General features: G+C 38.6%; 1 protein-coding gene and 1 long non-coding RNA gene across 11 annotated transcripts in view; one reads left to right on the top strand and one right to left on the bottom strand.

The window, feature by feature from the left end:
* The window catches only part of KIF5B (kinesin family member 5B), a 45,102-nt gene extending 24,010 nt beyond the window's left edge, over window positions 1–21,092 (bottom strand). For 2 of the 3 annotated variants that reach the window (XM_085227096.1, XM_085227097.1), the window contains exons 1-15: window positions 20,743–21,092; window positions 12,885–12,972; window positions 11,217–11,290; window positions 10,512–10,616; window positions 10,146–10,194; window positions 9,803–9,858; window positions 9,632–9,719; window positions 8,066–8,190; window positions 7,357–7,461; window positions 6,772–6,917; window positions 5,141–5,289; window positions 3,640–3,833; window positions 2,782–2,850; window positions 1,429–1,635; window positions 563–706 (exon numbers count right to left, since the gene is read on the bottom strand). In XM_085227096.1, the coding sequence (XP_085083222.1) occupies window positions 563–706; window positions 1,429–1,635; window positions 2,782–2,850; window positions 3,640–3,833; window positions 5,141–5,289; window positions 6,772–6,917; window positions 7,357–7,461; window positions 8,066–8,190; window positions 9,632–9,719; window positions 9,803–9,858; window positions 10,146–10,194; window positions 10,512–10,616; window positions 11,217–11,290; window positions 12,885–12,972; window positions 20,743–20,868 (1,725 nt within the window). In that variant the 5' untranslated portion in view covers window positions 20,869–21,092. The remainder of the gene's footprint in view (window positions 1–562; window positions 707–1,428; window positions 1,636–2,781; window positions 2,851–3,639; window positions 3,834–5,140; window positions 5,290–6,771; window positions 6,918–7,356; window positions 7,462–8,065; window positions 8,191–9,631; window positions 9,720–9,802; window positions 9,859–10,145; window positions 10,195–10,511; window positions 10,617–11,216; window positions 11,291–12,884; window positions 12,973–20,742) is intronic. The other variant, XM_085227095.1, reaches the window with a different exon arrangement.
* Window positions 21,093–21,229: 137 nt separating this feature from the next.
* LOC146544084 (uncharacterized) overlaps window positions 21,230–27,127 on the top strand; it is a 33,541-nt gene continuing 27,643 nt past the window's right edge. For 5 of the 8 annotated variants that reach the window (XR_014884188.1, XR_014884183.1, XR_014884187.1 and 2 more), the window contains exons 1-2: window positions 21,230–21,489; window positions 22,505–22,720. This is a non-coding gene — a long non-coding RNA (uncharacterized LOC146544084). Of the gene's footprint in view, window positions 21,769–22,504; window positions 22,721–22,900; window positions 26,037–27,127 lie in introns of those variants that run through there. The other 3 variants (XR_014884190.1, XR_014884189.1, XR_014884185.1) reach the window with 3 other exon arrangements.

The raw sequence follows: 27,127 nt of genomic DNA, 5'->3' as shown, positions 1-27,127 counted from the left end.
CTTACAAGCTTAACTCTAATGAATCTGACTGAGGTATTTGCGACTTGCATCTGCAGGTTAACAACAAAAAAGCATTAACTGATCTAACCTAGACTCTTGAAAATAATTATTACTTCTGTTTGTTTTTATTTCCCTTTCCTGAGTTATTCTGTTTGCACAAAGGTAATATGTCACTTACAGCACTGCTTAAATTCCTGTCCTATGGTCATCCTCTAAATTATACTTTATTTCAGAAATATGTTCCATTTTTAAGGGAAGTAACCTCCCTGCAGCCAGTGTAGGTCCAAGTCAATGCCTTTGAAACTGTCACGGTCCCAATAACAGTATGAATGAAAACACTATTTCAAATATCATACCTGCTCTCTCTCACCTTTGCATAATCAATTTCTTTTTGGGACCTGGTAAATCACAGAAAAGGCAAGAAATAACCTAATTCTGAATTTATTAATACATAAGGCTTCCTATGGTGGTTATTTTTACTGTACTATGAAACCTTACCCTACCCATCCAGAGTGTATGTGTGCAACACATGGCACTAAAAACTGCATTGACTAATTCTTACCTTGACATCATTATTTCCAACTGCAATTCCTATTTCTGCAAGATCTTTTAGTAAGGAGGCCATCATCTCTGTTGCTCGTTTCTTCTGATGGTTAGTCATTTCTTTAAGTTTTTGAAGCTCTGCATCTATACTAGCTAAAGTAACCTGCAGTAAGAATAATTACATTTTAATAAACAATACGTATGTTTAGAACTACTTTTATATTAAATAATATTGCAACATCAAAACACAGCACCCAGTTCTGGGAGTCTGTAAGCACCATTACTCCAGAGCAGATTTGCAGTTTGAACTGCTGTGGTTGCAGCAGCTGCAATTCAGCAGTCTATATGCTCTAAACTTGTCTGCTCTTTGTTTGCCAGCTTTAAAAGAGAAGTCTGATGTTTCACAGCAGAAACATTCCAGTGGTGCCAAAGGATAGTTACTGCATGGGTTTGCTGCAACAGACAGAGTGACAACGTCATAATTTTACTTCTGTATCCATCCCTCAGTTCTGTCAACACACATCAGTACCAAAACTGTAGTGCAGTAGTCTTTGAATGCTACTGAGAAGACTAACAGTTTCCACAGATAGTTTCACTAAACATATAAAGAAATTTTGACACAGGAAGAAATCTTTCAGGACACATCCACCATGAAAGAATTCCTGAATTTTCATGCAAAAGAGAGGAAGGAGAGAACAAAAGCCATATAAAGAGTGTATCAGCCATTTAGGTTATCAAATCAGGAGTGTTCTGGTATTAAGCAAGCTCTAGACGTAAACTATCATTTTCTCCTTGAGAAAAACCTTTGGCTTCAAGAAGGACACACAGTTAAGGCAAGAAAATGTATATGTTGAAGATTCTCAGTAATTCAATCCATTTTCCTACCGATTTTTGATTGAGTTCATCACTAAGCAGTTCATATTCCTTCGCCTTATCTTCTACTTCCTGAGACTTCTGATCATAATTGACAGCTAATTCTTCAAGAGCTTGTAGCACCTCTTTCACTTCCTCTTTAGAGGCATCATTTTCAGCCTGAAGGCGATTCAGCTCAGCTTGCAGATTGTCTTGGTCCCTTCTAGTTGATGCCAGAAGCTACAACATTAATAGAGATTTAAATTAACAACAAATCATTAATAAAACAATACATTAATAAGTGAAACCTTCACATCTTCATGTATCTACTGAAACTGCCTTTTTTTTTTTTTTTTTTTTAAATAGTGCCTAGCATAACAAAGTAAGGACATTAAGCACAGGTACAATGAGATGCATCTATTCCCAGAATTCAACTTCTATAGTCTTTGAAAATGGAAATGACTGCAGACCAAGGCATTTAAGGTTAGCAAATGAAAACACACAAAATATTGCAAGTCCTCAAAAGAGTTGCTGAATACTTCTCATGAATCTAAAGCTGTCAACAAATTAGCGATTAAACTTTCAGCACTTCAACACAGTTGGCTGCTGCAGAACAGCTAGATAAAAGGAAGAGCTGGAAAAGATGCAATTTAAGTAAAGAGTAAATAACAGCTCCAACTTTCTGCATTCTCAATTCATTTCCTTTTTGGCCAACATATATCAAGTTGTTTTTTTTTTTTAAATTATTATTTTAAAAACAAGTAAGTAACATTTGTCATCTTTGTTAAATGAAATTGATAGGTGTTTGCCCATGCAATTAAGTTATACTTGTATTCACATGTTGTCATTGATATTTTGAATGTTTCAGTAAGTAGAAACAACAGAGATCTCCCTTTTTATATTGAGGGCCATAATACTCCACACACACTCCCTGCCCAACTTCTCTGCCAGTACAGCAATACTGACTAAAGTAAACAGTAGAAAAGATTTCTTACAGTAAATCAAAATACTTTCAGTTTTGACAAACTACTGATTTTGTACGAAGAAGACAACAGCCTACATCTTTGCATAAAATACTTTGCAGAACTGCAGAGGTTGAAAAGGACCATCGAGTCCAACACCCCTGCTAAAGCAGGATCCCTACAGTGGGTCACACAGGTTCCTTCTGTCCTCATGGATACTTAAGGTTCAAGTAGACTGGCTCAGATGTAGCCAAAAGCACAGTGTAAGTGGAAAGAATGAATATGCAGAGCATTTCAATTCAAGTTAAAAAGAACATTGTACAGTAATAAGCCACGACTCTACTTCCTAATCATAAACTTTGGCCCATTAAGAATATCTCAGAGTCAGAGAAAAGCAAAATAAATGTACAAAAGCAAAACTCACCTCTTCCTGATCCAACATTTGTGTTTTCAGTTTTTCTACCAGCTGGCTCTGCTGATTTATTTCTTCATCCTGCAGTTGAAGAAAGACTGTGTTCAATAAACTGACAAACACCACCGAGAAAAAAAAACAATCTAAGAGAAGGTAGCATCAGATATATAATCTTTCCATGTTCTGAGATGACTGGACAACTCAAGGCAGTAAAAGCAAAAAAACACACACACAACAGATGTATACAACGCTGTGCTCTAAAGCCAGCATTTCTCTAACTGCTTTTGCAAATCTTCCTCAGTCTGTTTTGAACTTCCAAAACCAATTCAGATTTAATGAGAAGTTTTTTCTTCTCCAGATTTAGTAGATCTGTTTCAATTTTAGATTATATTCAATGAGTGCATATTTTACTTGAAAACAGCAGTTTTTCCCTCCAGTTAACCTTTTTCTACTTACTTGTTATTTTCCTTCTTCTGGTGCAGAATTAATCCAAATAATCAGCTAAGAATGGTCACCATCCAAGAAGCACAAATGCTAGTTGAGATTCTCATGAGCTCTTCCTTCTCAACTTCTATTTTCCCTCTTTCTTCCACCCCACCTCACCCCTCCCCACAAAGTACCTTTGCATTCAGTACAATTTTCTTGTAGTTTCAGCGAAGGGACAAGAGCAACCTAAGAAAGGATGCTCATTTTGGATAGAATAAAGCAATCTGAACATCACTTAATTAGAACTTTAGAATTAGAGTAGCTCCTTCTGGCAAAAGTTTAAATAAGCTGCAGTAACAAATGAAGACTGGCAAATTAAGCATTACACAATGCATTTCAAGATGCATTTCAAAGAGGTCTTATGTTAAATAAAAAAAGGCATACCTTGTCATCCAGCTGTTTGTATAATTTGGCAATTTCTTCCTCACATTTTCTTCTCTCAGCATCAGTGAAATTGCCAGTTACTCCAATCGTGGTAGCTGGTTTATCATTAATAACAGTAATATCCTTGTCTACTGCAAAAGCTTCTAAGTTGGCCTTCTCCTTGTCAAACTGCTCATCAACAGGTACAGTCTCCCCTTAAATAAAGGAATACACTTATGAAGTATTTTTAGCAGAGTTGGTCATGAAGCATCTTCCACCAAGTATTATCTATTCCCTAATTAAGTACAGCTCCATGGTTAATAAGCAATCGAGTTCATAGCTTCCATGGCAAAAATGACTACTCCATCACCCAGACTACCTCCTGCTTACCACTGAACATTACATTTCACCTAGTTACTCTGCTGTAGGCTGTAAATCTTACATCAAAATATTTTTCAGAACAGCATCTAATTGGAACTGCAGACAGAAACCCCTTTTTCCCCCCCCTTTGGCAGTCTGTCATGACATGTAGCCATATTTACTGCTAAACTGATTTGCTTATTTAAAAATATTCCCACAGTTATACTTTTATGTTTCTATGTCCATCAACACTTTCCTGAGAACACTTTACTACCTTCACATTAAAAAAAATGTACCACATACAAATTTAGCTACTTCTCTGGTAAATTCAAAGTAAATTCCTTGGTGTCTTATTACAAAGCATTTTATGCAGCCCCTGAATGATATGGGCTCTTTCCAACATTCCTGTATGGTGTGTGAATATTCTGGAAGAATTGCACTCAACATTCCAGGTGTGGTCTCTACATAAGACAGGGAGGAGAAAAAACAAAGAAATCCTATCCCACCCAACTTAAGTGAGGCCATTCATTTTTTCCCTCAGATTTATACTAGAATGCAGTGCACAGATTGTCTGATTTGTATGACGTATAGCTTTATGATGGCAAAATCATCTTCTAAAACTGAAAACTCCAGAAAACATTCATATCTTAAATCTTAAGTTTACAGTTTCATATTTATCTTGCATTTTGCCAGTAGCTTCAGTTCAAAAGAATTCAATTGTTCAGAGAGAACAGACACATTCTGTACTGTTAGCACTTTTTTTTTTTTGCCAATAGAAACACTTGAATTATAAATGAGGACAAAATCTTACAATACTGGCTTGAATTTGAAGTTTTTGCACAGTTTCTGCAATTATTATTGTTAGTATCATTCTTTACTTCCAGATAAATTTTTTAGAATGTACCTGAATCTAGTTCTGCTAGTAAATCAGGCACTGAAGAACCTAACACCAACACACTTGCAGACATTTCTGTCAGTATGTGATTACTGAAGTTGTTCCAATTCGAATGAACAATAGTAAGCTTCAACATCAGCCTAATATCACTGCACTGATATTCTTTGTACTGTTTGGCATAGCATTCTACATTAGTTTTGGAATCCTGAAGGGTAATTCAGTATCTCCTTGTCTAAAGTCTGCACAACAAAGAAAAGTGTTTCTCACCATTCCTCCATCTGTTGAGTTCATTTTCTAGCCACTGTATGGTGTTACGCAGCGTCTTGTTTTTCTCTTTTTCTTTCTCATACTTTTTCTTCCACTGTTCTGCAGTGAGCTCAACATTGACACAGACTGTGTTCTTAATGGTCTTTGCTCTACACAAAAAGAAAAACCTCTGAAACCCATTCTATTTTTTTTAAAAGAAAATAATGTTGAAAGCATAAATAACTCCAACCCCTTCCCTAAGCTCATCTCTACACCCTGCCAACTTACTGTTTGTTCAGTTGGATTGATACAATTGTTAATGGACTCAGTAATGTCAGGCATAGAGAAGACTGAAAAAAAAAAACTCTCAAGCCAGTTGTTGGAAAGAAGCAGCTGTATACTTGCACTTGAATTGGGATGGTGTACAGATTTAAAAAAGACTAGCATTTACCACACCCAACAAACATTTCTCTAGTGGACAGCACGATACTTTCAGGATGTACATCACTTAGCTTAAGGAACAGCTCCAAAGTCCAGTGACTAGATCTGCATTAACTGAAGAGGTGTATGAGCTACAAAGTACAGATGCATTTAATTCAGGTGATATATTCAGCCAAGCAAATCTCATCCAAATGCATTAACTTCAGAGACAAAATATCAAGGACTAACATGCTTTGACAAAGTTAACATGCAGTTGTTGCATGATGTACCCGACTCAGTAACTCACACATTATTTCCAACCAAGAATTATCCCCTCCAAAAGATGAAAACAAAAAAAGCTAATTGGCATACAGAAACCCATCCCTGACAACATCATGACTCCTGTACATTTCTGCAAAGTCTCACTGGGAGTGACTACTACCAAAAGGCACATCGTTTCCTACTAATTACGTAATATTTACTTAACCTTCAGTTCCTACAGCTGAAGGTTTCAGTGGAAACTTAACAACCCCAGAAAGCTGAGTTAATACCAGACCAACTATGGTTACCTGAGCAATTCCTGAAGATATCAAGAGCAAGGGACATTGAATCTACACAGCTACAGTTGGAAGACACTCCCTCATACCTGAACGCTAGAAATATTGCAAGGAAAGAATCTCCTAGATCCTAAAAGGAGATCAAACTAGAATTCCACTGCTGCAGAGCACAGTTATGATTCCACACCTATTAACTACTCATATTCTACCAGATTTTTAACAAGTTCTGAAGTCATGTAGTCTACCTTCCGTAATAAAAATCACTGAAATAAATAAAACTGAAAATTATGTTGTTGAACTAAAATGGAAGAGACACAGAAAAACAGATTAAGTAAGAGAAATGTTGATGGCTTTCATAATGGCAGAACTAAAGGAAGAAAGTAAATACTCTAAATAATTTGGTTTAGGAATCCTGACTGGGTAGCTTATTTCTGACTCTGCCTTTATTTCTGAGTTTAGTAACAGCAAAATATTAAGGTACGTTTACTTTCACAATCAGCATTAGTTTAAGATCTCAAACCACATACTTGAAGAACAGCTTCATTGCTTTGCTTATTGTAGAAGGTTTGTTTTATCATTCATTGTTATGCACGCAAGTGCAGTGCATACACAGCACTTAGATTCTCTTAGGAAATTCTGTTTCTCGTCTCTCTCATCATTTAAGATGATACTCACCTCTGGCCAAACAGAAGAGTAGATTTTGTTTCAGATTCATTGTATGAAGATGGAGAGCAGCAAATAACAATAGTGGTTCTACAGTTACCCCCTAGTGAATCTTGAAGGATTCTGGTCATTTTGCTATCACGATATGGAACGTAAGTCTACCAAGAAAATGATTAAAAGAATTGGTCAGTTTTGGTGTGTTTTTTTTTTTCCCGTATTATTTACACTGTTGAAGAGCTATGCTTTCCTTAGGAAAAACTTCATTAGGAAAGGAGATTAAATTCTACTTTAATTAATATAACACTCAGTTGAACACACACTGATTGATCTAAAATCTTGTTTCTATGCTTGGTAACTTCCAAAGCTTTCCATTTGTTTAGGCCTCTTACTACTACATGCAACTTTATCATTTATCAATGACACCACAGTACAAGAAAACCTTATTACTGCAATGTGTTGATGTAATTGGATTACTTTAGAAGACTCCTTCACATCACTATGACCAATAAAGAATTTGTCTATAATATATTGTACAGAAATACAAGCCCTTAATCTTGAAGTACGAAAAAAAGTCAAAAAAAAACGTGGAACACTTACACTGCTTTCAGCCAAAGCTGAGATGACATTTCCAAGAGCAGACAAAGACTTGTTGATGTTCTTAGCCTCATCCAGCACAGCACCTTCTGCTCCAGTTTTGCTAACCTAAAGTATTTCAGTAAATTATTAAAATGTTACATCAGAAAAATCAACTTTCACATTTAATACAAAACTCGGATACCAGGTCGTAAAATGTGTAAATTACAGTGTGAAAGAAGACAGTAATAACATAACATAAAATAACAGTAATATAGAATAAGCAGCATGGCACGTTTCCTCCTCTTCTTCCATCCACTAACACAGCAAGCTGAGCAGTCATTTTAACAATGTTAATCAGTACTTCAAAATAAGAAATTTGATAGCAGCATCAAGTGAAAATCTAGATATTCCACATCCATAAATAGAATCTTGATTCCAGTACCTGGCTAGTCAACACCCCCTTTTTTTTTTCTGCTCAGATACTGAGCCTGAACTCTAGCCTACTTCCCAACCTCCTCCATATTTACAAACCCTCAGTGAAGAAATGCAAAGCAGCTTAGAGATAATATATAACAGCCAATAAAGACTGGATTGAGAAATCACAATTCAAAATCTAAGTTAAAACACTTCACAGATAAGAACTGAGAAGTCATTATTATATTACTGTAAGAGGTTTGATTGTAGAGAACGATTTTTGTTTTTCAGAGCTGGAAGAAGAATGTAATGTTACCTTTTCACTACCTGCCAAGTCCACAAGATAGAGTTTTCCACTTAGTTTCTGTTCTGTTTGAGTATTCTCTTGCTTTACATTAATAAGAAAAATACTATGACTTCGAGAGCTGTGTTCATTCATATCTGCAATCAAAAAAAAAAAAACAACTCATCAAAAATAACGGTACAACCCATCTAACTTGGCTAAACAATATCTTGCTAACAGCCAGAGATGCAAAGCTAATGAATAGTATACAGTTGTATCACTCTGACACAGTAAAACTAAAAGGCAGTAACCAACAGTACCATCTAATTAAAGAATTAGACTCCATCACCTTTGTGTTTCTGTTAATACCATAAATTCACAGATAACATTTGGTAGCTGTCAACTATGGATTTCACACATTTAATTTACTACATTAGAAAAGAAAGCTCATTTACATTTACCAGAGTACTTTTTTTTTTTTGTTTGTTTACAGCACATCCTTCTGTGCAAATGTCAAGTAGATAGCCAAAATTCCTCACCACCCTTTCTGGTTTAAATACTTATTCTGCACATCTCATTGCAGAGATGAGCAGTAAAAGAGATTCATGTCAAACCTTAAAGATGATTTTAATGAATTAACAAAAATCTGATCCGACTGCAATCTGAATGACAATGTCTGCCTACTTTCTTCTTTTTATCTATAAATCTCTCACAGGCTTAAAAGCTAACCAGCACCACAGAAATAGATCAACATGAAAGAATACCCTTCTACCCAAATTTCTGCTACTTTTCTGTTTATTAGTCTGGTCCCTGTTTCAGAACCTTACTACCTCAGAGCACTGAAGTAGAAAGGCAGGACTTTCCTTAATGGAAACATTTTCTTATGCCCAATTCTTAACCAAAGAATATAAATATATTTTTCTTTATTATTGTATGCCTGTTTTTTTTTTCCCCTTTCCAAATAAATATCTGGACAAAATTCACAAACAATTTGGTTCTCAAAAGATTTCAGAGAGTCGCTTCAAATAGAAAAAATGTTTTGCATGCATCTCACCTTTCCTCTTCTTTATTTTGCCAGCATTTCAAAAACAAACACACACAACTCCTAATCCTAATCCTTGGGGGAATTCAGAGGCCTATGACATGACTCCTTGCAACTCATTTGCACACCTCAGGCCAAAACAAATGGGATGCTACTCATATCTGAAGTGTATCTGAAAACATAGCCCAATCAGCTTTTCTTACAGACTACAATAAAATGGACAAACAGTAGATGAGTCACAGTGTCTTGCTTACACATTCATAGGGTAACTGGAACAAACTCCACAAACCAGAATTCTGCACTACCCCCTACTGAAGAGCCCCAACAATTCAAAGCTCTTCTCTGGTCACTTAATTCCTCTTTCCAGTCAAAGCCTAATTAACAACATTAACAAAAAATACATTGAAAAACTTGGTACTTAAAGACATGTTACAACTGCTTGTACAAAACCTTTTCAACAACATGGATTTAGTTCACCATCCTTGTTCTTATGGTATGTTTTAAAAAGTCAGGAAGGCAACTGACAAAGCACTAAAGCAGGTAGGGATAGTACTTACTTGTAACTGCTACATGTCGGTTCGATTTTCCTTCATCTATAGTATCCATAACTTCTTCTGGACTACATACAAAACGTTCTGTGCAACCCTTTAAGACAAAACACCAATAAGCCAGAAGAAAACGAGTACATTGGAATCAAAAGATCAAAACAATATCAGAATGACACTTACCTTTACATAGGGAACTCTATTTTTGTCTTCATGAACAGAAAGATTGGTCTTTGAAACTGGAAGAGAAAAAGTTCTAAAGCTAAAGTATGTGTGATTTCTTTACAGAATGAGACATTTGCAACAGATCCAAGTAAAAATGGAACTACATCAAACAACCACTACAGCAGTCACAGCTGCATTGTATAGATTAGCTATGTGCTGTCTCATTTTGATGTATCCATATCAGAGATGGCTTACTTATTAACATGACACATTTATCTCAGTATCATTCTAAAGCATTTGTTCTTTAAATCTCTCTACCAAGCAGTTTACTTCCTATGCTCAAAGTAAATAAGAGACTTACCATCCAAAAGGTCCCTTATTTTATCCAAGTATATTTCAAAATACGACACCTAGAAGTGTGAAACAAATAGCATTAGAAAGCAAGAACGTTTAGCTCTTCACATACTGCCTCTAGTTCACAAACTTGAGGATGAACTAAAATACACAGCACTGCCACAAGTTATCAAGATAGTTACCATCTATGTTTAATGGAAACAAGATTCAAGTATTTATGTAATTATTCTTTGAGAAGAGCCAGTTACATCTGAAATAACTTTTTATATTTTCCAATTCACAAGCATTTATAACAGCTATGGAACACCCATTCAGCAACAGAGTACTTCCATTTTTAATAAAGATTAAATATAGGAAATAAAGAAAAGGTTACCTTAATATGAAACTCAAGATTCTCATCCATAGAGTAAATATAATTAAAGATATCTTGTACTATTCTTGGAATAATCCCCATTCCATCTGGGTCGTGAAGCTTCCCCTTATTAGAAAAGGGAACAAAAAAACATACTGAATTACTGAATTCAACAGCACAAAGCATTTGAAGGCAGAATAAAAAGTCAGACAAGCTAGCTTTAAAACACTGGTGAGTAAATGCACTTTTTTTTATCTGCAAAGGAAGCTCTTGACCATCCACTTAGGGCCAGCACTTGCTAGGATCAAGAAGAACAGCCTCAAAAACCTCACACAAAACGATGAGAAATCTACCATGAACAACATTGTGTTTTCCATCCTGCTTTTGATAGCTGAATAAATTCAGTAATTGCCATTCTTACATCTGAAAAACAATGTGGGTATCCAAAGTTTGTAATAGAAAGGAAAATGAAAGATGCAGATGCTTCATTTCTGGAAGTGTTCAAATTTAGGGTGGATGGGGGCTTTGGGCAACTTAATCTAATGAATGATGTCCATGCCCACTGCAGAGTAGTTGGAACTACTGATCTTTAAAGATCCTTTCCAACCTAAACCATTCTACGATTTCATGAAAACAAGCCAACATCTTATCTGTAGAAATTTAACACTACTTTGGTGAAAAGAGATGAATGGGGTATTAAAAGAAAATAATTTTAAGTTGCCTTACTTCCATAGTGTGCGTCTTTCCAGATGATGTCTGCCCGTAAGCAAATATTGTACCGTTGTATCCCTCAAGTACATCTAAAGGGAAAGAGTATTTTGTTAGGACTGATTTCCTTCTCCTAAAGGAAAGTCAAATAAAATAGAACGGCAAGCAATTCCTAAAATGTTTAGCAAGTTAAACCATTCAGTAACTGAAAAGTAAGTGCTATAATAGTAGGTGCTCGGAGAGGATGGCAGCAGTGTCCTTCCTTACTACTTTTAATGCAGTCACTAGATTGCATTTTCAGAGGCTGTATTAGAAGTAGCTGCTCCTTCAGCCAGCAAAACACAGCTTTAGAGTCAGGAATAAGAAGGAAATCAATACAACTGCCACGTTGAACAGACAGCCTTTGACTATTTAGACAAATCATATTATGTGCTATGCTATTTGCTGCCTTCACAGTAAAGCTGGAGTATCTGATTATTAAGAGAATGAGTTATTCTACAAGTTTCAAGCATCTTACGCCTCGGCCATAAGCTTACGTTCTAAATTATGAACAAATCAATTCTAAGTTTCAGGTTGAAGGGTAAGGGCCTGGTGGTTTTGTTTGCAAGTCAATTAACATGAAATGACATTCTGCAAACTTCTTTTCCAAAAGGAAGTATGAGAGACTCCAAACAGTGAGGTCTACTTCCCATTGCACCCATAATCCAACTGTACCACCACTACTGCTCCTCAGCGTCTTGATCTACTTCAGAACAGAAAATCCACCCAGAGAAACAAAGAGAAAATCAGCTGGAAGAAGCAGGATGAGGAGGAAAGGGACAAGATTACACACAAGTCTTAGCTCGTTCTTAAGGAACAAACTTCTGATCTAATCCCGATTACTCTTTAAGTCTTCAAGAGTTAAATACTTGCAGCAGTACAGACTTGTAACAGCAATTCACTTTTCTATTTACTAAAAACCATCAACACTTCACTAACCTTCTTGCTTCTAATTGTTGATAGTTTATGAACTCCTAAGAAGGCTTTGATAAGGTTGTTTTAAAAGCTGTGTCAGTTAGAACTTGTACTGATCTCCTTAAGAAATGAATCAATTTTATTTTGAGGTAATTACCAAACTTCTTGCTACCATGCTTTACTGTGGTATAACCCTCTTTGTTAGAACACTTTATCCCCAGAAGCCACAAGACACTAGGACAGTTCAAATTTAGAGAGCCAGTACACCCTGAGAAGCACTGAAATAAGGTAACCCATAATCACAAAGTTAAACAAAACAAACATCAGGTTTCCCAAATTTCCTTTCACCTTACATTCCTCTAAACAAAAGTAACTGCAGGATGTTTTCTGACACCAATAAAAACAACCCACTCATAAGAGTTGTTTTCAAACAGACAGAAACCTATCTTTTATTTATTTATGAGCAATTGTTTTAACCTTCAGCAAAGATATGAAAAAAAGAAAACAACAAACTAACAGGTAAATATCATCAAATGTTCCAAACAACTGGAGAAGCAGGTTTAGTATTGACATAATATCACCTCAAGTACAGGATGATTTTATACTCTGAACCATGATGACTGTTATTAAACTTTCAGAAGGTAAAAGGGAGCAACAGAAGTACCAATTTTCAACATTAAAACCCATACAAAAAAGGTATTTCCCGAAAATTAAGAGTTTGTTCCACCTTACCTTTGACAATCTTCTTAGCACAATCGTTGTATACTTGCTCCTGGGATGTGTTTGACTGGAATACACGGTCAAATATATATGGCTTGGACTGTAAGAAGAATCAGAAAAACTATTAAAAAAAAGACGACCCTGGAAGCACCACTGAAAGGTGTTTGCTCACATAGCTTAGAAGCAGCCTACATGGTCTCAGTCCGATCTTATGTTTTATTTTAAGCACTTGAAGGACGCAGTGAGGAAATCGGCTTATGTATGTGTCTAAATCTTTACATGTTTGCTTACAAATAAAGCCTTGAATTAAATATATTTGGTTTTTAAGTGCAACCCAAACTGCTTTCCATAACTACTCTGCTACATGACCTCTACTTACTTGATTTACACTGTAAACCAGTGCCTAGCGTCTGAGAACCCATTATTCTTCTCCACTGCCTTGGTAAAACCAAATTATTAAAATCAACTTACATCGCATCACACACAACATGCTTTCATAATATTTGTTAAAAACCTCAAACCAAAGGAAACATCCAGGTCACCTACAGTCAGCACAAGAAACATTTCCCCATGCATGATATCCCTACAACAAGGCTCTGCAAGCAGAAGGAAAAGGCCACTCTGGAGGAAGAGAACTTTTCATAGATTTCTTTAGGAAAGCACAGAAAGAGGAAGCTCTGACACAGCTTTCAGAAAAGAATGTGGGATTTGGTAACAGCTGTAACAAGCTGACAATCCACAAAGATATGAGTTATTATGCTCATCTTATTAAGCTGAAATTCTCCTAGCACTTCTGGAGCTTGATTTATTATCTTTGCAGACAGCTGAGGTTTACAAGGGCCTTAAGTCAGTTTCTACCACTAAACTTACTGCAACTGTTAATGCTCCATTTGGCCTATGTTTAATTCATTATCATCCTCCCCTCCCCCAAGGATATTGTGGGACTGCCTCCCTGGCAGCAGAACAAGTTTGGCTTCCATCTTTTACCCACCCACTCACCATATTACCTTTCTTACCCTGACCTTCCATTTGCCTTTCAATAACATCTAGCATAACACCAAACAAAGCTTTTCAGAGCCAGTGCATATCCCTCTGCTTAGAGGGCCTGAAATTCAGATAGATGAGCTCCCTCTTGGAAAAAAAGAAAATAATTACACATTTCACTGTGTAAATATGCTCAAGAAACCACAAGACTTAGTAGGCAGAAACTATCCCTAAGGTGCTGAAGTCTGCCAGAACATTTGTTTCACGGTAGGGAAATCACAGGCTTTCTCAATTACTCATTCTAGCTTCAAATACACCTCAAACTCGTATGCACTATAGGTGGAACTGGTCTCTATGTACACCAGAAGACAAACAAGCAAGTCCAAGTATCCCCAAGGTAAGAAAATGAAGGCTGAGAACTTGTTACGTAACAAGTCTAAGTCACCACAGAAAATACTCATTTATAAGTTTTCTTTCTAACTAACATCTAAAACTTCAAAAAGCCTCCCTCCTCACCATTACCAGGCAGCTACACTACACACTGCAAGCCATCCACATCGCAAACATGAGGCACACTTGTTGCGCGTTGCACGTTTGAGTTTGTCCGCATATTTGTACACACTGAAATAATACCCATTACCCATAATAATACCCATGGAGGATCACGTTCACCACTGCACATTGGAAAAATCCAGAGGGACAAGTGAATGTCCAAGAGGAGGGTGCAGCTGATACACCAGTGAGAAGGGATGCCCCTCAGGCAGTCACTGCCAGGCTTCAGACGTAGATCCATGTGGAACACATTAAGTTCAACAAGGCTGAGTGCAAGGTGCTGTACCTGGGCTGGGGCAACCCCCAGTATCTGTCCAGATTGAGAGAGGCCCTGCAGAAAAGAATCTGGGAACAGAGGATGGAAAATAAGATACAGGCCAACAATGTGTGCTTGCAGCCCAGAAAGCACTTTGCTGGCTTTTACGTATGCTGGGCTGCAGAATGACAAGTATGACCAGCAGGTCAAGGGAGTCAATTTCATCTCTCTACTCCAGCTGTGTGAGACCCCATCTGCAGTACTGCATCCAGGCCTACGACACCCACACAAGAAAGATGTGGAGCTGTAGGAGCAGGTCCAGAGGAGGCCATGAGGACGTTTAGAGGGCTACGGCACCTCTCCTATAAGGAAAGGCTGAGGAAGCTGGGACCATTCAGCTTAGAGAAGAGCGGGCTCTAGGGAAACCACACTGCAGCCTTCCAGTATTAGGAGGGGGCTCATAAAAAAAAGACAGGGAAAGACTCTTTACCAGGGTGTGCAGCAACAGCACAAGGGGTGATGGTTTTAAACACGGAAGAGATTGGATACAACAAAAATTCTTCGTGAGGGTGGTGAAGCGCTGGAACCGGTTGCACAAAGAAGTTGTGGATGCTCTATCACTGGAAGTCAGGCTGGATGCAGCTTTGAGAAACATGCCCTTGCCCATGGCAAGGAGTCAGAATAGATGGTCTGGAAAGGTCCCTTCCAAGCCATTCTGTGATTCTACAATCACTGCAAATAATCAGTGTAACATTAGCAAGCCGGTAAAACTCAAACTCTTCGAATTATTATTCCAGAAAATATTTAAATAATTATTCCAATTAAATTACAACTTCCTAAAATTACAAACAATTTAGTTTACATTAGGAAAGGTCTGTGGGCAGAATCTTCTGACAGTTTACACAGCAACCATTAACAACATTCACTGTTTTCACACAGGTTTACAACATCTCATCTTTGCTGTTCCCAACAGAGCACTGACAGCTACAAGAACAGGAAAGTATACAGTAGTGCAAACATTTTGCACACTATGTGTACTTCAATATCCACACTTACTCTATAGTCTATCTATATACTACTACAAAAGTAGTAGTATATACTCCACCACCTAGTAGCAAATCTTTATTCCCCTCAAAGAAATCCAACCAAAAAAAAAAAAAAAATCAACCAATCAATCCAGCCTGGTTTCCAGTACAGGAGGACACCTTGTTCAGAAGGCACAGCAGGCAGAACCTGGGCTAGGTACCCTGCAGTCCATAGGTATCTGCAGCACACTCTGGCAATGCTCTCCTTCTGCATGTTTTTAAATGCTGTTTCGAAGATGGGTGGTTTTCCTCACCTACTCTTCAGGCAAGCAAATGAAAGCTGACTAAACTACACTACTCTATCTGTTTAAAGGGAAAATTATGTTTATTAATTCAATAGCAATCCCTAGACGTAGAATACTTCTAGATTATTTACTTGCAAATAGCCATTTAGATGCTCTCATAAAAGAACAGAGATAAAGCACGTTGTATAATTACTGACTTTTTTTTGTTTACAAAGCGTTGATTTGAAGAACAGCACACATGATGATTGCCATAGATTAGTAAGAACAGAGAGCCAAACTGCAAAGACTTCACTAAGGCAATACTGCCCTTAATTGGAATTTGTCACATGCCCAGCAGCTGTCACTGTATAAATAAACAAGATCAATTCCCTTCAACAACTGCTACCAGTAAGTACAAAATGCAGTAATTCCAACCAAAAGAACCCCTATGAATGATGCTGCTTACACCACTTGTTACTTCCCGTTTTGGGGGGAGAAAAGTGGTATGTTTGTTTACCTATTCTCAGCATTATATGTCTCCAGATGAATCTAGAACACAACTTCAAAGCACTTAAAAACCCAATTGTGTACTTCCCTGCCAGATGGCAGAATGTTTCTTTATAAAATACATGAAAAGTCCATTCCACCATCAGTGAACCAGCATTGAACCAAGTAGGTTTAACTGCGCAGGTTCCAAGATAATCATGTTTTAAGAATACAAGTTACATTTAGTGCTGTTTCACACCAATGACAACTGCAATACTACATCTTATCACTATTCTTTTTTAACAGTTTACTTTTAGCTGTAAACAAAGCCAAAATAGCATTACCTAGATTAACTCACCCCAGAAAGTCTGGTCCTTATGTTTAAGGGATTAATCATGAAAGATTAAAGCGTCGGATATTTTTTCCTACACTGGCTGTCTTTTCTTCCCCAAGGAACAAAACGATCAGATGATGTGAAGGCCATGAACACACAAGAGGCCCAAGCAGCACTACCACAAGGTGCCTGCAGTGGTGGCAGTATCACTTCTGTAGTATGAAGCTGCTTTAACATACTCCAGAAACGTTCAGCAAATCTTACTAAATTCCAATTAAGAAATTAACATGACCTGTAAGTGACACCAGAAACGTCAAACAAACAAGCAGGACACTGACTTGCCTAGCATTTCTTCTGGCCAGTTATCAGTCGCAGGATAACTTCAGCTCCCGTAACTGCAGCACTGAAGGGATGCTGTCCCACAGCAAGAACTCTGCAGTGCCTCCATGGCCCCTACAAAGCACTTCTGCCAACACGATTTATCACTAGTTGATGTGAATGTTAACATGGGGTTTATGCTCAAGTACAGAGTTCCGCAGTTAAAGACCAGCAATCATCCTCCACTTGCTAGAATGGACTGCTAAAACAACATCATAGCTATCCATCCTCAACTTACAAGAGGCTGAAGCAAGAAGTAAAGGGCTTACCTTCTGCCATGCAGTTTTGCATCTTTAATAAAGAATATTCTTCCTATCAGCACAAAACATGTTAAAAAAACCTCAATGGACAATCTCTGGAAAGTATGAAGTCAACGGCCTGACTCAGTTCTTCCTATTACTAAGTGAAGGAATTACCACCTGAACACACCTAGCAGAGTGCTTTCTTCTTAGCTCTGCACAAACAACTGCAGCTGATACAGAACAGTCAGTGAATCTCCACTCTTTCTGCCTTATTTTTCTTATTTCTGTGCAAATACTGTAAAGATTATTCATGTTATACTTGAATTGCACCAGTTATTTATTGTTATGGATGGAGTGTTAACTACACACACAAAAGTTACTGAAAACTCAATTTCCAGCATGAAAACAGCAGTTCTGCAGAAAGTTTCAGCAAAACTTTGGTTTTACTGTTTCTTCTAAAGAAAAAACAGTATTATTATGCTGCTGGCATAAAAATGGTCCTTGGGTTTCAGAACAGAAGACAAATAAGAGATGAGTGAGGTGTTTTAAACAACTACGTAGCCACTAAGTATAATTGTCCTTCAAACATCGCTAAGCCAGAATATTTGCTTTCTGTTAAACCACCACAGCAGCAGCTGAAAAACTTCTCAATCATCCACTATCTCAAAGGAGACAAAAAGATTAAGAAAAAACACTGAAGGAATACAGTCTTTTCAGCTTCACATTGCTGTTAGTGATTCATGCTTGAAGCTGCAATCTAGGCATCTAGTTTTATTTTATTTGTACTTCTAATTGTGCTTTCTTTCACACTAGCAAAATAGCAATTAGAAGCTGTTCTAAGAACATACCTTGCTTCTTTGACTTCTGTGGGCCAGCACCTTTCTGTCAGGAATGCACGTGAATTACATTTTCATTTTGAATAATCTACTGCCAAAAGCTCCAATAATAGCAAGTGATCTTCATTAATCTATCTCCAAGTAACATACAGCCTTGCTCTCATTTGCTACCCAATATTAGTTTAAAAGGCAATGAAAAAGAAAGCTGAAAGTCTCAAACTCTTCACAGAGGTTACATCTCACTCCAAAGAAATATGAAAACGCAGGCAGAGTTCTTTTGTCTTAATAATTACAGAAATAACCAATGCACTATGATTGCTACATGAAATATCTGGAGGGCAGACAAAGGGATATGGATATTTGGGTGAGTACCCAGAATACCTCACCACTTCCATCATTCAACAGCACTGTTTTCAGTTTAGGCATCAGTTCAAAAAGATGAAGTGTGACTGTATTCAGCAATTCATCTTTTGGGTAGTTTTAAGAAAAGCAAACAGTCTCACATTTGAAAAAATAAAGAACATACTGACGTACACATTCCACTGTACTCAAAAGCCTGAAATTTGAGTAAATTGATATCAACTTTTGCATATAAAGACACTTATCATATTTAACCTAAACATCACATACTCAATAACAAGTGACCCCATTTTCTATTTTAACAGAACCCTTGTATTTAGTAGCTGAAAGAACCATTCAAAAATACTCAGTAAGGTGTGAGTGGAAAGATGCATCCTCAATTAATGATTTAAAAGGTTTTCACTGGTTTTGAAAAAAAACAAAAAACAAAAAAACAAAAAAAACCACACCAAGTGGTGCAAGGACAGTACTTTGTTTCCAAGGTCTGCTCTTCAAAACAGACACGTCCCCTCACATTGCTCCTATGCCCTAGCTACAATAAAGTGTTTTATCTAATACAAATCAAACCGACTCCCTTGTGGAGAAAGACAGCCACGTCAGTAATTAAGCAGGAGCTAGAGAAAGAAGGGGGAAGGGAGGACAGATAGCTCAGAGACGACAAGGGAGCCAAGGAGGAAGGAGGAGAAGGGTTTGGCTGTAGTCAATCTCCCTCCTCAGCCGCCTCCTCAGAGGAGTCAGATGTGCAGTCTGCCACAAACGCTCCTTCCGCAGTCACCCAGTTTTCAGCTATTTACCATTCCAGGCAACTCCCAGATACTGTTAAAGAAGCCTTCCCTGCTTCAGCACAGCCCAAGTGCACACAAGAAGGCAAAGCCTTTCAGGCTGTTCAAGACAAGGCAGCTAAGGAAAGCAGCTACAGAAGTGCCTCAAGTACTGTTCAGCAGGCAGCCAAAATGGCTTTCAGCAGTAAATACAGAAACTATCAGCTGATAATAATCAAATGCATAGCTCACTGAGGAATGTTATTAGAAACTGTTTCACAAGAACTAAGAACTGTTTCTGTTACCATCTGCCCTCTGGCAGTTCCAGAAGGCACGAGAGGTGGGTGACTGACTATGCTGCTCTCCTAGAAAGTTCAAGACTTTGCAAGATCTGTCAGTTTGTTAGAAATATATATATATAATAATAAAAAAGTCCACAGGTTACAGTAAGAGCCTCAACTGCTTAAGAAAAATGAAGTTCCAACTTCGAGAACATCAGTTGCATCACATCCATTACTATAAAAACCAAAAATATACAGAACAACAATTGTACATATTAAGATTTTGTGAAACACAGCTCATATATTGTCACTGCTAACAAACGTACCAGCTTTGGAAGTTTATTCTTCCACACACAGCAAGGTTCTTCCCTTGGGACAACTGCAGAATACATATATTTTTGGTTTTATATATATTATATTGTTATTTTTTGTTGTTGTTGTTGTTTCATACGGACTTAGCACCAGCTCAGCCCGATTTACGTTTTAGATATTTTCAGTTTATTTAAAGAGCAAGCAAATGTTTTAGGGTACGTAAGCAAAGTCATTTCTTTTTTCCTCCTCTAGTCTATGAAGTACTTTAAGAAGACGTGCAAAATTACTACTTGTTAGAAAGTCAGAAGACATCAAGATTTCTAAAACTAGCCCTTATTTTGAAGAGAACATTTGCTGTCACAGTGAATGAACGCTCACTGACTGAAGTGACATCATTAGTTCCAATTAATTGTCTCCATTTTCCAGGCTTGGATCCTTGCTGAGGACTTTACCTACACAAACTGAAAAACGTACTCGACCATAGCGATCTACCAGCCGAGAAAAGCCCCCGGTCACTTCTATTTCATAAGCCCGCTACCCTTCACGCGGCCGCAGACTCGTGGCATTCCACGTTTAATGGACAAATCGCACGAACCGGAGCACTAGCACTCCGTAACTCGCTCTAAAAAGCGGTACGTCATTCCAGCGCCGACAGCTACAGGCGCCGCGCGAGGACTCCGCTCCGGCAGTCCCAGCGCTCCGCCGCCGCCTCCCGCCCGGCCCGGCCGCCCTCAGCCCGCGCCCGCCCCGCCGACCCCGCGCTCCCCCCCCCCGCTCACCGCGATGACGACGGTGTCCTCGCCCTGGAACTTGGCGACGTACTTGTCGCCGCGGGTCACCTCGGACTCGTTGAGGGGCCTGAAGCGACACATCACTTTGATGTTACACTCCGCCGGGTCCGCCATCTTAGGCCGCCGCCGCCGCCCGCGGGGCGCTCAGCTCTGCCACCGCCCGGCTCAGCTCCTGGGATCCGCCAGCCGCCGCGCCGCCGCCGCCGAGAGGCCCGCGTCTGCCCGAGCAGGAGGGAAAACGAAAGGGCTCCTTCCCGGCCGCCGCCTCCCGCTTTCACTTCCTCCTCAATATGGCAGCCATGGCGGCGCCGCAGCCGGCGAGAACGAACCCCCCCGCTTCGCCGGGAGGAGGCGGGGCCGGGAGAGGTGACGTCACCCTCTGCAGAGCCCGGCCCCGCCTTCTCGCTTGGGGCGCGCCGCGCGGGCGCGGTGGCACTGACGGGGAGGGCGCCCGCCGCCGCCGGAGCTTCACGGCGCACGCGCCGAGTCGTTGCTAGGGCGGCGGGCCCGCTCTCGCGCGCCGCCTCGACGCCCGAGGGAGCGCGACTGTGCGAGGGGACGGGGCCCCGCAGGGCCGGGGACGGCGCGTGCCCGAGGCCTTCGCCCGCCCACCTCTCCTGCTCGGGCCGCGCGGCGCAGCCGCTGCTGTGAGTGAGCGCGTGCCGGGCGGTGCTAACGGCCCGGAGTTGCCCGCTGTTCAGGATGGGGCGCAGAACGAACCCGCAACACAGCTAGGTCTGCTTCCTGACAGAAACCGAGGTTTATACTGGAAACTTTTCAAATAGCCTTGAAATAAATAGAAAAAGGAGCCTTTTTTCCTGAAGTTAGTACCAGTTATACCAGAATTACTTAGCATAGCAATGTGCTTCTCTTAAAGGCACTCACTTTTTCATTAAAAAGGGAAAAATATGATGAATTTTAATAGAGACCGTCTGAAATCAAGCAGCCTAAGTCGCCAAAGCCTTTTGCAGCGGGGGGATATGAATGGCTTGCTGTCAGCAGGGCAGGTGCAAGGTGAGCACAGCTTCCAAACTGCAACACAGGACAGGAAAATTGCCTCACAATCGAGCTTCATCCACGGTGCGTTCCTTACACTCCAGTACAACGAGTAGTTTCATGCATAGCAAAGGCTGTTACACAGCTGTGGGATTTGGATCCTCTCAGATTCCCTCTGACAGGAGCTCATTATTATTATGAAGGACATGTAACCTTGTACTTACTGCTTTTCCAATTCATTCGCTTTCATTCCTGAGGAAAAGAAGAACAAGTGACGGCTGTAAAACCAATAATTCCATGGTTATTAGTCCCACAAATGTTCCAGCTGCTAAGACATCCTCTACCCTAGTATACTTAAGAAACATACAGTTCTTGTTATTTTATAACCAAGGAGGGCCGTAGCGTTAGCTGTGTTTGCTGACATACGGTACCCAGTGTAAGAACATCTTAGTATGGCAGAAACTTCATCAGGATGTGATTCGTAAGGAAGTAAATGCTTGGGCTTGCTTACTTTTGAAACAGCAAACTTCACAAAGAATAATGATTCATGAATAGGAAGTTACTTACTTTAATTATGTTGAAACAAGAAAATACCTGGATGCGTCAACTATGTTTACAAAACTGCTTAGTTCTAGTCTATTGATTCTATGTGAACTCAGGAGAATGACTGATGGTCTCTCCTATCCTGGCTGTGGGATACCTTCTTACATGAGCTCTGTTAAACTAAATGTGCATTTTCTGTTATCCATTTCAGGCATTCCATCATGAAGTTTCTCTTCAGGAGCAGAAGTTCAAACTATTCAGCACCCCTTCTTTTACATGACCTACTTTAAATCTGTTACAATGCAGCATGCTCGAAGAGGACAATGTTACTGTTGTTGGTTCTAACATGTCAAAACAACAGTCTTGAACTTGTGTCTAAAGATGTGGTGTCACTTTCTTGGCAACAGAGCAGAGATCAAGCAGCTCGGTAAGTTTCTCATTTTGTCACTGTTCGGCTTACAAAGAAGCAAAATTGCTTGTGACAGAGTATTATATATACCAGGCAAAGTATTTGCAGTTAGGCCAACAGTCACATTCAGAAAGAAGACCAGAACTCACTCACCCAGCTGGTGAAGGGGTTCTCTGACTACGCAGTACTCTTTCACAGGAAGCAACCTCGGTCCAAGAGATGCTCTCCCTTTACTGACTGGCCCAAGATGGCTTCACTCCATCCCTTCTGGTCTGATGGAGAGCACAAGTGCAAATGTTTTTCATGTGCTCCCTAGGCCAGCCACACCCCTTACCAGATGTTCAACCACCAATTCAGTCCTTCACCTAACAGTTCCCCTACAGCTACAGTTAGCTTCTTTTTTGATTGGAAATGCATTTACAATCTTCTTAATTGTTCCATTATACTATACATTTCTTGTGATTTAGATTGATTGTTTCAAAGTATTCTATTTTAGTGAAAACATTGAATTTTCTTTCCCTATTTAGTATTTAAGCCCATTTTGACCTTATACAGTAAATACGTTTTCTAAAGAAACGCTATATGGCAAGTTCTGAAAAGTTTCTCAGTAAAGATCAATGTCTTCTTAAAAGTAATTTTTCCAATGAATTTATGTCTGTTTGTTCATTAACCATGTTTCTTCCCATGTATGATCTGTGCAATAAACCTCTAGATATTCTTTTATGATTTGCAGTTCCTTTAGATCTCTGGTCTTTCCCAGCAATAAAAGCACATTAAGGAAAGAGAATTGGCAAACCTGAGCCTTGCTGTGAAATTGTATCTGGGTGATGATGGAATTAACCATTATAGTTGCTTCAGCAGAGTGAAAATTATTTTGATTTGACCTTAAAAGAATATTACGTAGTTGAACAGACCTTTAAACCAGGTGTTTGCAGGGAAACAAATTAAAGCTGTTTCCTCCTGCTCTTTAAAGAACTGAATTCTTTTACCAGTACTTGTTGATGTTCAGTGTTCCCAATGCACACAAAAGTGCTCTTCTCATTTTAATTTGCACTGTGCTAGAAAAATAGAGTATATGACTTTGGTGAAATTACAGTGTGCCCAGGTTCAATTTATTCTGAATTTGCAAATCAATTTGTAGGACAAAAGTAGTAGGACAATTTGTTGTTGTTTGTAACACTGTCTGTAAATAAAGGCTATTAGGATGTTTTGTGAAATCTAGTGACACTGGAAAAGTGTAATTAAAAGTAACAATATCTTATGGTTCAGACAGCTTTTAAAAAAAAATACATTTTAGAGTCTCTACCAACAGACTGTGAGCAGACAATTCAGCTTTTGGAACAGAACAGATAAATAAATTACTGAGATTAGCAGAAAGTTGGCAGATAAAATTTAGTGTCATGAAATATCACTGCAGTCAAACTGGATTATCTGAAACTCTAATTCAATTATGAAATTGTAAAGCCTTTTTTTTTCATTCTAATAAATAGTATAATGTGGAACGTATTTCCTGTCCCAGGCAGGTTTAGGCTTTTAGGTGATCTGAAAGGCTGAAGCATGCGTGAAGGATGCAACTGCAACAGTAACTTCTTGTTATAAATACCAGTGGTTCTAAGAATCAGGGTTTTTGTTTGTTTGTTTGTTTGTTTTGCAAGAGATGCATAGAACTCAGAGAAACCTCTAGTTTCTTCCTAATCACCAAGACCGTACTTGATTATTTTTATCAGTGTTAGACTAATTAAAAGCAAAACAAGCTCTGGGGATGAAATCACATTTTCGATGTTTATTTCAGCTATTTTGTGCACATTAACACAAACGTTTGCTAACTACCTAAAGCATTGACTCTGAATTCTCCCCGAAGAAGGAACACCCTTTTGGACCACGTTTGTATTTTTAACCATAAAAAAGTTTTGCTATCTGTTTTGTCATCCCATCATAAATCCCTATTCTGAGTCACTTTCCATTGCTTATAACTCATACTAAACTCACCACTGAATTGTGTGTTAGTTTTGGTCATGGCTTAGCTGTTTCAAAGAGTGCAGTTAGACATGCACTGTTTGCTAAAGGAAAACTCTTACAATTGTAGCAGTTAAAGCAGAGAATCTAAGCATGAAAATTTGTTAAGAAAACCCATGTCAGAGCTCTGGTGCTTTTGATTGTCTAAAAGTACTCAAAACTGGCTGTGTCATAGAAAAACACTGGAAAAATAGCTCCTGTGCTCCAGTTCAGCAGGCTTTCCTTTTACACTGAGTAATTAAGCTGAAAGCTGGAGCTGAAAGCAAGGATTATGACTTTATTGAGTTCTAGAAGGAGTTGCTTTATTTCACCTGCAGATAAGAGTATGGGTTGTTAGAAGGAACAGAAAAAGTATTTGGAATAGAAGAGGAAAGGCAGATCCAAGTTCAGGGACAATAGGAAGAAACAAGCAGAAAGGTCTGTGGCAGCTGCAGGACTTCCTCCAGCAGCACAAATGGGATCTGTGATCCCTCACTCTTTGCTGTCACCAAATAGATGTGGAACTCACACAGATGTGCTCAGATGGCACATGCTGAGGGACATCATCATGTAGCTACTGTGTGCTTTGTCATGCAAGGAGCAGGGGCAATGGGCCTAAAATACAATCATGACACTATCTATATCATGAAATACTGCAGAAATGAGTTGAATGAGATGCTGCTCTATAAAGTTCGTGTCAATATGGTGCAATATGGAGAAATTTCCAGGCTTATTAAAAGGCAAAGAAATTATGTACAGGACATGCTTCGCAATAGAATAGCATTCAAAGGCGTAAAAAAGGACAAAAAAAAAAATTGTTCTTGACTGATCCAGCTGTCAGGATATGGTATTGACAACTGGTCTCATAACAGCCTGATTTGAAATGACTGGTGGCTATAAAACCATTATCATACTTCTCAGGTTGCATTCAGAAATAATAGAAATCATACTGAGATTATTATTCTGCCAAGTACTCAGTGGGTGGAAAAATTAGCATGTCATTGGAAACAGAGCGTATTCCTACCTGAAGTGTAAAAGGGAAGTCAGCCTTAACTCTGGAGTCAGTGAATTCACAGCACAACATTTCTCTTTGTTGTCATTTTTAAGTTGCATCTTTTCAGTTTAGTTTCAGTTTTGTTTTTTCTTTTTTTCTTCACTGCTGGAATGCTCTTCCTAAGGATCATATATATCCCAATAACCTTGCCTGGAAGTAGCAGAAATATGGATGGAAGATTTGCATTTGAAAATATAGCCCTGCTCATTGGTTAACTTGTAAATGGCAAAAAAAAAAAAAAAAAAAAAAAAAAAAAAAAAAAAAAAAAAAAAAAGGAAAGTAAAAATTAAAGGACAAAAGCTACATCATGAACTACACAGTCAAGAATAGATCCAAAGATTATGTATCCTTCAAAGTGTCAGTCAGATCATCATTGATATGATGGATAGATCACCCTGCTTTAATATTCTAAGTGCTTTTATGTGCCAAAAAGCATCACTAATATAATCCAAGCTAGGTTATAGCTAATTTGTCTTGCTTCAGGCCCCAGACTCAGAGAAAGCAGGGAATGGAAAGGAGATTGAATGACAAAGAAATATCCATCTACGTGCTATGATTACATGTCAGTATGATGTGTCACTCCATTGCCATTTTATATTGTGTACTTCAGAGCATACCACAGTGTCTTCAGTGATTTCATATGAGGGTGTCAGAAATTATATGTGGTGTCCCTTTTTTTTGAGAGAGAGCTTCTATCTTGTTTTGTATAGGACATTCAGCAAGATCTTATGTTCAGTGATTAAAAAAAATGTGATGGAGCCAATGGAATTTTCTCTGACATTTCACCTCCACTGTGATTAATAGTTCATCAGGCACTTGCAAGAATATGTTTGAATACGTGTGTTTTTCTGAATTTGGATTCACAGATACCAAAGGAAAAAGCAAAAACTAGAGTAGCTTTTCAAAAAATTATGTTGTTCTAAAATGTAAAGCTTGAAAGCTGTTAGTATTTGGGAAGGTCTCGATGATTTCTTAGGGAAGGACCTGAAAAACTAGCTCGAGTGCAGCTAGCACCCTGCCTTGCTTCTCACTTATTAATTCTTATAGCTAAATAGCCAAGCTTGTCACTGTTTCTATCAGCAAATGAAAATTAAAGACAGAATCAGTTTAAAATGTATGAGTTTTGTCTCCCCCTAATACTGCTAGAACAGAAGTATACTAGATGTTTTTGTTTAGTTTGTTCATCAAAAACACTGAGATGTATGACAGTTGGAGGAAACTGGTGCTTTTCATGGGTATACACGTGTGCACACAAAATGGTTGCAAAAAGTATATTTATTTTTGTTCAGTGCAGTTCTGCTGAGAAAGATGGCCATGCACAGTTTTAACTTAGGATGAAGCATGCTTATAGTCAAAATCATGTTTGAAATCTTTGG

This window comes from Meleagris gallopavo, chromosome 6, assembly GCF_905368555.1.
Source record: "Meleagris gallopavo chromosome 6, MGAL_WU_HG_1.1, whole genome shotgun sequence".
Lineage (NCBI taxonomy): Eukaryota > Metazoa > Chordata > Aves > Galliformes > Phasianidae > Meleagris > Meleagris gallopavo.
This window is presented reverse-complemented; position numbering and strand designations above follow the sequence as displayed.